Source organism: Pseudophryne corroboree, chromosome 1 (assembly GCF_028390025.1).
Source record: "Pseudophryne corroboree isolate aPseCor3 chromosome 1, aPseCor3.hap2, whole genome shotgun sequence".
In the NCBI taxonomy this organism is placed as follows: domain Eukaryota; kingdom Metazoa; phylum Chordata; class Amphibia; order Anura; family Myobatrachidae; genus Pseudophryne; species Pseudophryne corroboree.
In genome coordinates, this window is record NC_086444.1 from 302,963,610 (window position 1) to 302,978,704 (window position 15,095).

Below are 15,095 nucleotides of genomic sequence, written 5' to 3' on the forward strand. Positions count from 1 at the left end.
AGGCATATAAAACAAACATGAGGTGCGGTACAAATACAAGTGCTGTATGAGGTGCACAGGCACAATGACAAGCGGCACGAAACAAATGCAGATTCAGTACATGTAAGCTGAACGCAGCAGGAATAACATTACAGCATAGAACATAATGGGTACAAGTGGGGTAGACAGAAAGGAGGCAGACATGACACTTGTAAGAGCCTGCAATTTACAGTTTGGGAATTTAATTCTAATGAAGCTAAAAAGCAGCTGATAGAGGAGACTCCCAATCATCTGTGTATTCACACCAGTACAACAGATGTGGCTAGAAAATGATTTCTACTTGGAAGACAGCAGATATCTTTGGTATGGTCACGCCTTCTAGTTTCTAATCACATTATTAAATTCATCAACATGTCCGATATAGCACCCAGACAAGTCATAGAAACATAGAATTTGACGGCAGATAAGAACCACTTGGCCCATCTAGTCTGCCCCTTTTTTTTTTTTTATCCTTTAGGTAATCTCAACCCTTTTTGAACCTTAATTCTTTGTAAGGATATTCATATGCCTATCCCAAGCATGTTTAAAGTGCTCTACAATCTTAAGGGGGGTACTCACGGAGCGATCGCTGCTTAAAATCTAAGCAATCTGACTAGATTGCTTAGATTTTAAGCACGATCGCTCCGTGTGTAGCCCCCTCAGCGATAGCGATGCGCAGCCCCGCGCATCGCTATCGCTGCTGCTAGATTGGCCTGCATGCAGGCCAATCTAGCGGGTCGCTCACTTCACCCGCTGGGTGAAGTGAGCGGCCCCCCCCGTCTCCCCCCGCACGCTCAGCACAGATCGCGCTGTGCTGAGCGCCGGGAGAGATGTGTGCTGAGCGGTTCGCTCAGCACACTTCTCTCTGCCATCGGCCAGTGAGTACTGGCCTTTAGCCTCTACCAGTCTGTGGCAAAACTGTAACTCCTCGCATTAGATGTTTACCTGCATAAGGCAGTTATTGTCCTACTGGCATACTCATTTGTGCATGTGTAAAGTTGTACATATCACCAAATTTAATTTAAACATTATTGATCTATGAAGCTATTTCATGCCTAAAATCAAAATTATTAGGAATGCCATTAACAGCTCAAGCCATAGGAAATCATTAAAAGAATTCTGAATTGTACACATCAGGTAGGATTAATGTTGCCATAATCTTTTCCAGTCCTCTAGGGTACAGCTGTTGTATTCATTTTCCACTACAAACACACTTGTTCCTTTCTGACGGGAGTTAGAATTTGTGGGTGGTTTACTCTCATATCTCATCTATGCAGTAGATCTCCGCTGACTAACTAGCCAGTTTGTTACTCTGTACAAAACCTGTCAGACTTCACTGGCCGCTGTAAGCAACAAGCTCTTTCCAACCACAGGAATCTAATTGGTATCTGCCTAGCTGTTTTAAATAGCATGATCCACCAATAAGCTAAAGTCATGGATTAAGCAGTGGATTATGGGGGTGATTCCGAGTTGTTCGCTCGCTAGCTGCTTTTAGCAGCATTGCACACGCTAAGCCGCCACCCTCTGGGAGTGTATCTTAGCTTAGCAGAATTGCGAATAGAAATTTCTTAGCAGTTTCTGAGTAGCTCCAGACTTACTCAGCCATTGCGACCAGCTCAGTCCTTTTCGTTCCTGGTTTGACGTCACAAACACACCCAGCGTTTGCCCAACCACTCCCCCGTTTCTCCAGCCACTCCTGCGTTTTGCAACTCGAACACCTGCGTTTTTCCGCACACTCCCATAAAACGTCCAGTTTCCGCCCAGAAACACCCACTTCCTGTCAATCACACTACGATCAGCACAGCGCTGAAAAAGCTTTGTTATGCCGTGAGTAAAATACCTAACTTTTGTGTAAAATAACTAAGCGCATGCGCACTGCGAACCTTGCGCATGCGCAGTAAGCGACTAATCGCAGTATAGCTAAAATCGGCAACGAGCGAACAACTCGGAATGACCCCCTATGTACATAATAAACTGGACATTTAGGGTTAGATTTGCTAAACCAGATGTAATTAGCATTTAATATTGGCATTTCAAATTTTGGAGTCAAAAACTCAGAGAATCACGGGAATGCAAAGTAACTGCAACGCTTCATAAATCTAGCTCTTAGTGTAGACACAATCCAAAAAATCTGCTATGTAAAAAAAAAATAAAAAAAATAAAAGAGTAAGATTTCTAAAATTAGTAAGATTTCTAAAATGACTAGTTTGTCTCTACCTTGGGCGTCTTTCCTTGTTCTAACAGTATAACTTCACCGATAGTGGGACATAAATGGCTGCATTATTATTGGCTGCTGCCCTATCATGGCCAAACACACTTTTCTCCCCAGCAGCTATAATAGATGTTCTGCTACCTTATGTATGAAGCCTTTCCCGGACCTCTTAGCGGTCAGAACTGTTGTCTGTTTTTTCGGGGCCGCTATTCCGCACTTACGGTTCCGCTGACGTGCAAGCAAAAATCTGTGAGTCGGGAACTAAAAGGGGCCACAAGGGGTGTGAGTTCAGGTGCCCTTGCTGGTGTTTACATGCCATGGCAACAGCACCTCGCACCCTTCACGGGAATAGGATTTGGCAGTAAGATCATTTGGACCCTGCCATCTTAACCATTGGTTCCATGTCATTGTACTGTATGTCATTTGTGCCTTGATGTCCTTAATGTACAACACTACATAATAGTTCAGCACTTTCTAAAGGATAATAATAATAATAATAATAATAATAATAATAATATTATAACAACAGTGTTTTAATGTTTTATGTACAAACCTGACATTTCTGACGTAAAGGTCTCAGCTCTTTTATAACAGGGGCTAATGCTGACTTTTTATCCGATATCAAGGAGTTTAACTTCTTTACCTAAGACAGAAAAAAAAGGGCGAGCAATAAGATATGATATAAAAGTACATCATTTGAAGGCACACTGAGAAGAGGGATGCTGTGTGAGGATTATACATGAACACATTACCCCTGTGCCTGACAGTTTAGTACATAAAAGAAATAAGATGAAATGCATTTGGCATTTTTTAAATGGGTTACTAACATAAATGTTGATAAGCCAAAGTCATTGTTCCAATTGTAAAGCGCAATGGAATATGCTGTGCTATACAGGAAACTGTTAAATAAATAATGGTGATATGAGCTGCATTCTCAGTTAGAAACATGTAACTACAATATGACAGATTTTGCTGATTTCCAAATCAAAGAACTAGTCCACCTTAATCTCAACACTTATTTCAATAGAATGTGTTTGTTCTGGGTAGAGATGAAGGGAATAGTGAAGCATACTTAGACCTACTCCCCTGTAGTTCCCGGTGGCTGCAGTGATCTCAGCTGTGCTTCTCTCTAAAGCTGCGTACACACTAGGACGATATTGGCACAATGTGCCAGATTCTGACACATCGTTCACGATATTGTCCAGCATGTATGCACTATGTCGCCATGTGTTTTCAAGCTGCCGGAGCCAGTGAAGCTGTGTCGGTAGACACAGACACTGTCCTTGGTATGCCTCCACAACGGGCTTGTCATGCCACCATTTTCAAGAACATTACCCGCCGCCTCCCCATCCATGCCCCCAAAAGCAGGGCCATGACAATCATGCTGTGGCTTCGGGGGTACTGAATGCGATCTTGCAGAACAGAATCTGCACATGCGCAGTGCGGCAGATCTCACACCATCGGAGATGTATGTAAAGCATTGGGTTTGCGAACATCCCTGAATTAGGCCTAATATTTGAAACATGATGTGCATCTACAGTATGCTTTCCGTCCCCAATGAGCTACCCATACATGTGACTATAAGGGGGATCGCTAAAGACACTGGGAACCCCTGACAAAAAATGGGATAAGTATGGTTATGGTTTCTATATCAAGTCCTTCAAATCCACCAACACCAAACTTCTGTCATTGTGGGTGTCACTCCATTGTCTGGCGCCAGCAGTGTGTAATCAGCACATCCCAATCAACTGTTTCTCACCAGACAGAGGCAGATCAACTATAGGAGCATCACTTGTATATATTCATAGGGTGGAATTCAAATGTTTGAAAAGTCAGTTGGGTGTCTGTTATTTCCTGTCTATTAGATAGGGAAAAAAAGGGTCCCAACTGACTTTTCAAACATTTGACTCTCCCCCTTAGACTTCTTACAATTTTATTTATTAGATGTAAACATAAATTTAGTTATATTTCCATGAAACTTGATACAAAATGACCTTGTCTGTGGTGCAGCGATGGCTCTGCCAGCACAAATGGAAACATTGTCATATACTAAAACAGAGAAAAGCACAGGTGGAGAGTCACATGCATCGGTATCTGCGGTCTAACATTTTCTAATGTCTCTTCTCAATTTTTATGTAATTACTCATAATTGATAGCACAGTCTGGGAAAGCATGTACTGTACATTAAAACAACACAAAGGTATAATAGAATGACGCTGGAGAGCAGCCACCAATAGCAGGTGAGTTCAGAAATTTGGATCATTATACAAGCTACCTCTATGAATAACTTATTGGCAACATGCTGATAGCAATCTTTATAAATAACTGGTAGTAGTAGTAGTAATAATAATAATAATAATAATCGTTTAACAGATACTAGGTAATAAAAGAAAAAGTTAAAGAAAGAGAGAAATAAAATTTAGAACAAGCAGAGAAATACAGACATGAGTTTAAGGGAAAAAAAAAACTTACTAAGAAAATGTAAGACTAACACCAGCAGCCAAAGGAGAAAAGATAACATTTCTACATATCTGGGTAATGGCCCATACACACGGTGAGATACGGGCTATGTCCGATTCTCACTATGCGATAGTGGCTAGGTCGGCATCGCAAGCACATAATGACTGTGCTTGCGATACTGACTATGTGCGATTTTGGCTAAGTGTCAATTTTGACTATCTTTTCTATAGAGATAGTCAAAACTGACTTGCCTGCACAGTCTATCTAGGCTTGCGATGCCGACCGCGCGGGACCATGCATCGGCATTGAATCGGGATCGCAAGGTGACTTTCAGCTTGCGATCTGCACTAACTTTTCTTACGATTTTGACTATATAGTCAAAATCGTAAGAAAAAATCTCACCGTGTGTACACACCATAAGATTTGATATCATTTAGAAACAGAACAAGACCATTTAACTTTATGGGGGAATTGCTTGGAACATTAGAGGCCTTTTCATTAGGCACAAATGTAAAGTATTTAGCATTAATAACAGTGGACTAAAAAATATTCTAGCTATAGTGTAACTCAGGAGTAGTCAGCGCTTATTGGTGGTCATTCCGAGTTGATCGCTCGCTAGCAGTTTTTAGGAGCCGCGCAAACGCATTGTCGCCGCCCACCGGGGAGTGTATTTTCGCTTTGCAGAAGTGCGAACGCCTGTGCAGCAGAGCGCCTGCAAAAACATTTTATGCAGAACAAGACCAGCCCTGAACTTACTCTTCGTGTGCGTTGATTCTAACGTTGGAGGGTTTGGCTTTTGACGTCACACACCTGCCCAGCGTTCGCCCAGCCACGCCTGCGTTTTTCCTGGCACGCCTGCGTTTTTTCAAACACTCCCAGAAAATGGTCAGTTGACACCCAGAAATGCCCCCTTCCTGTCAATCTTCTTGCGTTGTGCCGTGCGACTGAAAGCTTCGCTAGAACCTATGCAAAACAACAAAGGACTTTGTACCCGTACGTCGCCCGTGCGCATTGCGGTGCATACGCATGCACAGAAATGTCGATTTTTAGCCTGATCGCTGCGCTGCGAACAACGGCAGCTAGCGATCAACTCTGAATGAACCCCATTGTGAGGTGATGTCTCACACACACATAACTGCCGAAATTTCAGCTATTTGTAATGTGTTGGGAGTGAGGGCACTAGGACACATTCAAAATAATAGATGATGCCGGTGGGCGTGGCCTGGATGGGCATGGTTTAGGACGCTTACTCCTTAGCTCCCAGGCCCATATATCCGTTTTTACATATCCTGTGTCTTTTGCCCGGTCCTCGGCTGTGGTGACTGTTTCCTTACTTACCTCTCCAGGTTCCAGTGGTCCCTCGGCGTGCTTGCGACTGGTGGCCGTTGGTTTGTGAGAGGATGTTCATCCTCCTCTGTGGCGTCTCCAGGTGGCGGGCACCATCTTGGATTTCGGCTGTAATAGCTCCTGGCCGCAGCGCTGTGTTCACGATGTCCCTCGCTGCAGTTCGTGTTTGGTAAAGCATTCTGGGTTTCTGCTGCTGGTTCCGGCGGGCTCCCTGGGTTGCAGCTTATCCGTGAACGACTTATGCGGCCGCCATTTACACATGTGGAATATCCGGAGTGGATATATTATCTTTCTTGGACTGTGTTCTACGGAGTGGGGTCTCTGCCTTTCAGCATTACACGGTATAGCCTCTAAGCACTGTGCCTGGTGTATATCTCAATTTTCAGTTTGGATCTGCATTTTTTTGGATTATGGATCAAATCCTAAAAGCTATTGCTGATTCTGGAGAGAGGCTTGTGGTTCAATTGGCGGGCCTGCATGCTGAATTGTCTTACTCCGGTTGTGACTTGCCACCACTGCAGGATATCTCTCCTGCAGACACCTTGGAGAGATCTAATGTATGTGTTACGGGACAGTTGACTTCCTTTAAGTTTTGGGAAAGGGTGTATTCAAGTCCATTTGTCATTAATGCTGGAGGGGTCGGTAACATTTTTTCTCCCATATATGCTGGCAACGGTGTTCTATATAACGTCTTTCCCACTTTTGCGGACTATAGTACTCCTGCTATGGACTGACTGTTTGCCTCGGAGCCTTGCTGGAAGACTCCTCCTGATGACATTGCTGTCCTTCTTCATGGTTTTGGTTCCAGTTCATCACGTTCTCTATTCGCAAGTGGTCGGGCCAGCTGCATGTCTCCGTACTCTCCTCCACTGAACGGTTTTCTGGGACCTTACACTATACAGTATCTTGGTTTTACAAATTCTGCTTCTCTGTGCCCTACTGGGATGGGATGTTTGGGGTTCCATGAAGGCCAGAGGTTGGAGATTTGATTGGGATTTGGGTGGTGGTGTTTACCTAGTCCATCTTTTTGGGATGCTGGGTTAGCGCATTTCTTTTTTATATAATTGATCCTGTTGACGTTACACTGTATGGCTTAGTGTAAGGTGCTGGGATTTAATTATATTTTGCGTCTATACTTGTCATATTTCTACCCAATGCACTCCTGTTTCAGTGTTGTGGGGACCCGAATGGCGCCTTTGGGTTCCTGCACCACTTTTCCTGAATAGTAAGATGTCAATGCATCTTGTTATACTGACATGTTATATATATTTTTAGATTAATGTGTACTGACCATGTATCTTACTTATACGATGTTTCTTTTGGGTGTAACCTTTAAAAACGTAAATAAAACGCAAGTTACAAAAAAAAGAATAGATGATGCCACCCTGTCCTGCACCACACTAGGTAAATAAGGAGGGGGGAGCACCCACAGCAGAGGTGTTCTAAGCAGCTATAGAGTATTGAACAAGATTTTTACATGATCAATGTAGGATGCTTTGCTGTGTATATATTTGTACATATGTGCCTATTATAAGGATGACTGTGTACATACTAGGTAAGTTTTCTGTGTGGTTACGTGTGTCTCTATTAAGTAAGATGGCAGGATAGCGGTGTGTAAAGGTTGTTTGGCAATGCTGCGTATGTATCCCTAGTTGGTAGGATTACGGTGTGTGTAAATATGTCTCTCAATGGGTAGGATGGCTATGTGTGCGTATAGGTGTCCCTAGAGGGTAGGGTGGCTGTGTGTGTGTATAGGTGTCCCTAGAGAGTAGAGTGGCTATGTGTGCGTACAGGTGTCCCTATTGGTCCCATACTGTAACTGGTTGTGTGTGTGTGTGTATATATGTCTCCCTAGAAGGTTGGATGGCTCTGTTTATATGTATCACTAGTGTTATGGGATGGCTGTGTGTAAATCCTTACTGTGGTGGCTGGGACGGTGATGTCTGTGTGTCCTTGCCTAGTGGGTAGGATAGCTACATGTCTGTGGTTAACTCGTGGGTAGGGGGAGTGTGTGTGTGTGTGTGTGTGTGTGTGTGTGTGTGTGTCCTTACTTAGCGAGTAGGATGCTTGTGTGTACTTAACTAGTGAGGAGGATGGCTGTCTGCGTCTGTCACTAGTGGGTAGGATGCTTGTGTGTGTATTTGTGTCCTTATCTAGTAAGCGGGACGGCTGAGTGTGCCTGTAATGGCTAGAATGGCTGAGTGTATGTGTGTCCTTACCTAATGGCTAGGATGGCTCAGTGTGTATGTGTGTCCTTACCTAATGACTAAGATGGCTGAGTGTGTCCTGACCGAATAGCTCGGATGGCTGTGTTTGTATGTGTGCCCTTACCTAATGGCTAGGATGGCTGTGTGTGTCCTTACCTAGTGGCTAGGATGGGTGAATGTGTATGTGTGTCCTTATCTAGTGGCTAGGATGGCTTTGTGTGAGTGTGTGTCCTTACCTAGTGGCTAGGATGGCTGTGTGTGCGTGTGTGTGTGTGTGTGTGTGTGTGTGTGTGTATATATGTCCTTATCTAGTAAGCAGGACAGCTGTGTGTGTGTATACGAGTGTCCTTAATTAGTGGGTAGGATGGCTGAGCATGTATATGTGTGTCTCTAGTGGGTAGGATGGCAGTATGTGTATAGATGTGTCCCTAGTGGGTAGGATGGCTGTGTGTGTGTGTGTGTGTGTGTGTGTGTGTGTGTGTGTGTGTATACATGTGTACCTAGCGGGTAGGATGGCTGAGAATGTATATGTGTGTCTCTAGTGGGTAGGATGCTGTGTGTGTGTGTTCTTAGTGGGTAGGATGGCTGTGTGTATATATATGTTCCTAGTGGGTAGGATGACTGAGCATGTACCTAGTGGGTAGGATGGCTGAGTATGTATATGTGTGTCTCTGGTGGGTAGGATGACTGTGTGTGTGTGTGTGTGTGTGTGTGTGTGTGTGTGTGTGTGTGTGTGTGTGTGTGTGTAGGTAGGTAGGTGTTCCTAGTGGGTAGGATGGCTGTGTGTATATATGTGTTCCTAGTGTGTAGGATGGCTGAGTATGTATATGTGTCTCTCTAGTGGGTAGGATGGCTGTGTGTGTGTGTGTGTGTGTGTGTGTGTGTGTGTGTGTGTGTGTGTGTGTATAGGTGTTCTTAGTCGGTAGGATGGCTGTGTGTATATGTGTGTTCCTAGTGGGTTGGATGACTGAGCATGTTCCTAGTGGGTAGGATGGCTGTGTGTATGTGCCAAAAACAAAAAATAATTTTTAGCAATAGTTTCTACATATATTATAATTTGCACATTTTAACAAAATAATTACCATGTCAGACATGTCATACAGAGTTCGTCCCTTCATTTCATCCACTTCGCTTTTTAAGACAGAGACTCTCTCCAACTCCTCCTGTGTATCACTGTAACCCGATATTCCCCTTTTCTGTTCTATGGATTGCTTTAAGAAAACAACAACAAATTAATAAGAAAGTTAATAAGCAGCTACAAACATGAACATTAAAAGGTATTGCACAGTTGAATCTCTCCTGTAAAAAAATTGGGTAATATTTGTACATAATATTTACTGGTAGAAAAGTGTATTCTATTTGTTGGCTATATGAATTGTGATTCATATGGAGATGTATCTGATAGAAGAATCTATCTGCAACAGGAGCTGTGTTGTTAAAGGACCCAACTATTTCCTGTGTCTAACTCTCAGTTTATGGTTTCTCATTTGCCCTGTATAACAAAAACACATGACATGACCAGCCCACTCACTGATGCTACTGGGAACATTCTGGTGCTCAGGGCTGTAAATAGCAATGACGGGCCTGGGTCATTGAGGAGGCACGGGGGTGTGGCATTCTGATCCCTGCGCAGCTGACCCTGGACCCTGCTGGGCTCCTTAAACAAGCCAGGGCTTGCGTAATTAGTACCAGCACCTCCCTCCTCTCTGCGCCCCTGACTGCCCACTGTGAAATCCTGGTCTTGAGGGTAGATGAAGACTGAAAACAGGAAGTTCTGCAGACAATCCTCAAAAACACCTTAATAAATAAAAGGTTCACATTACATACTGTAAAAAAATGTTAATGAATAACACAATCTTAACAAAAGCAATTAGTGATATTTTAGCAAAGAAAAATAATATATTGATTTTGAAATATGCTTTAACAGAATAAAATATATACACAAATTGTGAGTTGAACGTGTACATATCAGTGAAATCTTAAGGGCACCATACACTAGAATGATAATGTCCGATTTCAACCAATTTCAGGCCTTCGGCCCAATATATCGGATGAAATCGGGCATTTTGGAGGCGTTTCCGATCCGATGCGCGTTCCTGTGAGCATTGGATCCTCCAGATTGACCTGCTGCACTAACGATCATGTCCAACCCCGCAGGCATGGCTGGGATTACCCAAGATACATCGTATGCAAAAGGACCGCATATGATGTATCTTGGGCGATCCTGCCACCTGGGAGCCTGCCGGGGTGTTCGCCTGCGACATGACAGTCGGACATGTCGCGTTACTGTGCATGCTAAGAGACGGAGAGTGGCTCTGCAGTCATACGCAATTTGGACGCATAGACCCTTATGATGACAGAGGTATAACTGGGGTGGGAAGAGGCATTTTCATGTAGGCAGTTCAGTGAGGACGGGGTCACACAATCACTGACCATGCAGACCAGCATGTATGCTACCCAAGCAGCCACATCTTGAGAGAGCTGCATATAGCTCTTGTTCCCTGCACTTTTCATTTGAGCAATGTACACACTTTTATTTTCAAGTCTGCGTCAACCCCATTATGTTTATGCACATCTAGCAAACGTATATGCATTATAGACATGGGAATGCAAAATACACAGTTGCTAACAGTCAGCCAGCATGTAAGTTAACCAGATAACAAGTATGGGAAACCAACGACTGCAGCACAGTATGTGAAGTTATGTTTGGCTTCTTGTCAACTTTTGGAGTGATATACTTGTCTTACCACTCCACAAGTCATTAAGGAATCAATCTCTAACATATTCCAGAATATCTCTCACAGTGTTAACAGTCACTTATCTTACTGCATAGTAATTACTTTTAATGAATGAATGTTTTACAGAATACCAAACTGATACAAACAAAAATATATATATATAAAAAAAATATATATATAAGGGGGGAACTCGATAAAGCCCCCTCGGCTAAACATGATCATCAGATGGGTCATTGAACCAGTGAATCCACAGTAGGCCCATCTAATGGCCTTGGTGAGGGGAGAGATGAAGAGAGTCAAACAAGCTTTAGAGATGTATCAGAAGAATTTGAATCTTATGTTTCATCAGAAGAATTGGTGGTGGTAAACACTCCAAAATCAGATGAAGCAGATGAAGGGGGGGGGGGGGGGGGGGAGTAAGGGGGGGGGGGGGTAATACAGAGTTGATCGCAGCAACAAATTTGTTAGCAGTTGGGCAAAGCCATGGCCCTCATTCCGAGTTGATCGGTCGCAAGGCGAATTTAGCAGAGTTACACACGCTAAGCCGCCGCCTACTGGGAGTGAATCTTAGCTTCTTAAAATTGCGACCGATGTATTCGCAATATTGCGATTACTAACTACTTAGCAGTTTCAGAGTAGCTCCAGACTTACTCTGCCTGTGCGATCATTTCAGTGCTTGTCGTTCCTGGTTGACGTCACAAACACACCCAGCGTTCGCCCAGGCACTCCCACCGTTTCTCCGGCCACTCCTGCGTTTTTTCCGGAAACGGTAGCGTTTTCAGCCACACGCCCCTGAAACGCCGTGTTTCCGCCCAGTAACACCCATTTCCTGTCAATCACATTACGATCGCCGGAGCGAAGAAAAAGCCGTGAGTAAAAATACTTTCTTCATAGTAAAGTTACTTGGCGCAGTCGCAGTGCGAACTTTGCGCATGCGTACTAAGCGGATTTTCACTGCGATGCGATGAAAAAGAACGAGCGAACAACTCGGAATGAGGGCCCATGTGCACTGCAGGGGAGGGCAGATTTAACATGTGCAGAGAGAGTTAGATTTGGGTGGGTTATTTGGCGATCAACTCCGAATTACCCCCACAGACCAGTGCGAGAGCGGAAAACCCTATGAGAAGCCTGGAATACCTACTGTAGTACAGCCATATTTTAATCACCTCCGGTAAAGTAATGCAGGTGAAAATGGGAGGTAGCCTCAGGCATTAACGCCTGAGGCTATTCAACTGGACTACTGATTTCACCCTATAGCCTTGCTAACGCCAATTAAAGTAGTGTGGTAATGGGAATTAATACGGGTTAACGGGCATTAACACAGAGAATTCATGAAAGGTTCACGGATTTGTATGTTACCAGGGTCGCAGCACCTGTTAACAAGCTAGTTATCAGGGATTTTTTTTTAGGTGCTGTTTCAAGTGGATAAAATTGGAAAGCCACAGGGGATCAATCAGCCTGCTGTAATCTACTTTGGCTAATTGAATTAATCGAAAACTGGCTATTGTACCTGAAAGCTGCCACAAAGATTTATTTTGCAATCCATGCCTGTCTAACGGTGTTATCTGTAGATCAGCTTTATTGCGCATATGTAACTTACAGTCCATGGTATAACATTCATTATAAACCTAATATTAGACAATTGTGTGCTATGACACGGTTTTCATAAACCTCTAATAATATAAGGACAGTTAGAGAACACTGTTGTAAAGAAAATGATCTTGGCTATTTCACGGTAAACTAAAAGTCTACTAAGCACAAAATACAATACACGTTATTTTGTATGAAAGAACTGCTAATGTCTTTCACTAACATCAGTGTAAACCAGCCAGAATGTCCAGGTGCTCAAACATATTTGTTCTATGCAAGAAAGCCTTTCTATCTATGGAGGCCATTTACAAAGAGAAAAGTGGCTTCTCTGCAGCACAAAAAAAGCAGTTTGGTATCCGCTGTGTTTGATTTGCACAAGTACATCTACGGTTCCGCTGGGGCATTTAGGTTTTATTGAAATCAGATGAAAGAGTGTGAAGAATAAATGTATTCCTGCCATGTGGAGGGTTTAATAAGGTCTTATCTTATACTTGCAATAGGTACCATTTTGCATCTCCATGGGGCACACTGACAGAAAAGTGCATTTCTAGATGCCCTCTTATCAATGTAATACAGTAAGACATTTAAAACAATATGCTACCTATTTTAGACAGGATTTACTTATAAAGAAAGAAACCAAAAAGAAAGAAAATAGGATTTCAATTACCTACCGGCAAATCCTTTTCTCGTAGACCGTGGGGGATACTGGCAATCCATTTAATACCATGGGGTATAGACGGGTCCACTATTGATAGTGTGCGTTGGCTCCTCCCTCTATGCCCCTCCCACAAGACTCAGTCTAGGAAACTGTGCCTGAGGAGACGGACATACTTTGAGAGAAGGATAGATAAGGAAAGTGGTGATATTACGAACCAGCACACACAGAACTAGAGGAAAGCCATGCTAACCATACTTGATACAGGAACAGCAACAGCTGAACAAACCAGAATACTTAACCAAGTAACAGTGCAGGAAGAACGAAGCACCGGGCGGGCACCCAGTATCCCCTACGGACTACGAGAAAAGGATTTACTGGTAGGTAATTAAAATCCTATTTTCTCTTACGTCCTAGGTGATACTGGGAATCCATTTAGTACCATGGGGAAGTACATAAGCTCCCAAACCGGGTGGGAGAGTGCTGAGGTTCCTGCAGAACTGATTGACCAAACTGAAGGTCCTCAGAGGCCAAAGTATCAAACTTGTTGAACTTAGCAAACGTGTTCGAACCTTACCAAGTAGCTGCTCGGCAGAGCTGTAAAGTCGAAACACCCCGGGCAGCCGCCCAAGAAGGAACCAACCGACCTAGTAGATTGAGCCTGTAGTGATTTTGGAACCGACAAGCCTGCCGTGGAATAAGCATGCTGGATAGTGAGCCTGATCTAGCGTGCAACTGACTGCTTTGAAGCAGGACACACAATTTTATTGGGATCATAGCTAACAAAAAGCAAGTCCGATTTCCTGTGACGAGCTGTTTTCTTTACATACACCTTCAAAGCCCTTACAACATCCAAAGACTTTGAAGTAGCAGAGGTGTCCGTAACAACCGGAACCACAATAGGTTGATGTGAAACGCAGACACCACCTTAGAAAGACATTGCTGATGAGTTCTGAGTTCAGCTCTGTCCTCATGTGACGGTCTTCCATGTAAGGTACTTTACGTCACACTCCTGTAACGGTTCAAACCAGTCCGATTGGAGAAACTGCAGCCCCAAATTGAGATCCCAAGGTGCCGTGGGAGGCACAAAGGGAGGTTGGATGTGTAGAACACCTTTCAGGAACATCTGGAACTCAGGGAGAGAAGCCAACTGTTTCTGAAAGAAAATGGACAAGTCCGAAATCTTGACTTTTATGGAGCCTAGACGTAGGCCCACATCCACTCCCGACTGCAGAAAAAGCAGGAAACGTCCCAGATGAAATTCCACCGCAGAATATTGTCTGCTCTCACACCAAGAGACATATTTCCTCCAGATACGGTGGTAATGTTTAGACGTTACCCCCTTCCTGGCTTGGGTCATAGGGGGTCATTCTGACCTGAACGCATGCTGCCGTTTATCGCAGTGCAGCGATCAGGTCAGAAGTGCGCATGCGCCGGTGCATGCCAGACAGTTGACGGCTGTCGTAGCCCAGCGATGGCCTCTGCCTGACTGACAGGCAGAGGCGGTCACTGGGCGGGAGGGGGCGGCATGGCAGCCGTTTTGTGGGAGCGGTCCGGCCAACGCAGGCGTGGCTGGACCGTGCGGGGGGCTATCACAACGATGAGAAACTCCGGGCCAGCACACAGGAGCTGCACTGGCTGTGAGTTACTCTTCAAGTACAAAATCATTGCCGCTGTGCGATGCTTTTGAACTTGTGCGGTGGGGCCAGGCCTGACATGCGGGGTGGACTAATCCTGTGCTGGGCGTCCCCCCACATGTCAGTGTGGATGATCGTAGCTTGTCAGGAATCCCTCTCCTGGCTAGAATCAGCCGTTCAACTTCCATGGCGTTAAAAGTAGCCGTGGTAAGTCTTGATAGACGAATGGAC

At 44.2% G+C, this 15,095-nt stretch overlaps 1 protein-coding gene across 1 annotated transcript in view; it reads right to left on the reverse strand.

Annotated features, from left to right (window-relative positions):
• The window catches only part of IFT81 (intraflagellar transport 81), a 452,264-nt gene that overhangs the window by 127,093 nt on the left and 310,076 nt on the right, over window positions 1–15,095 (reverse strand). Inside the window, exons 13-14 of the mRNA XM_063964420.1 lie at window positions 9,327–9,455; window positions 2,784–2,873 (exon numbers count right to left, since the gene is read on the reverse strand). Coding sequence (XP_063820490.1) covers window positions 2,784–2,873; window positions 9,327–9,455 — 219 coding nt within the window. The remainder of the gene's footprint in view (window positions 1–2,783; window positions 2,874–9,326; window positions 9,456–15,095) is intronic.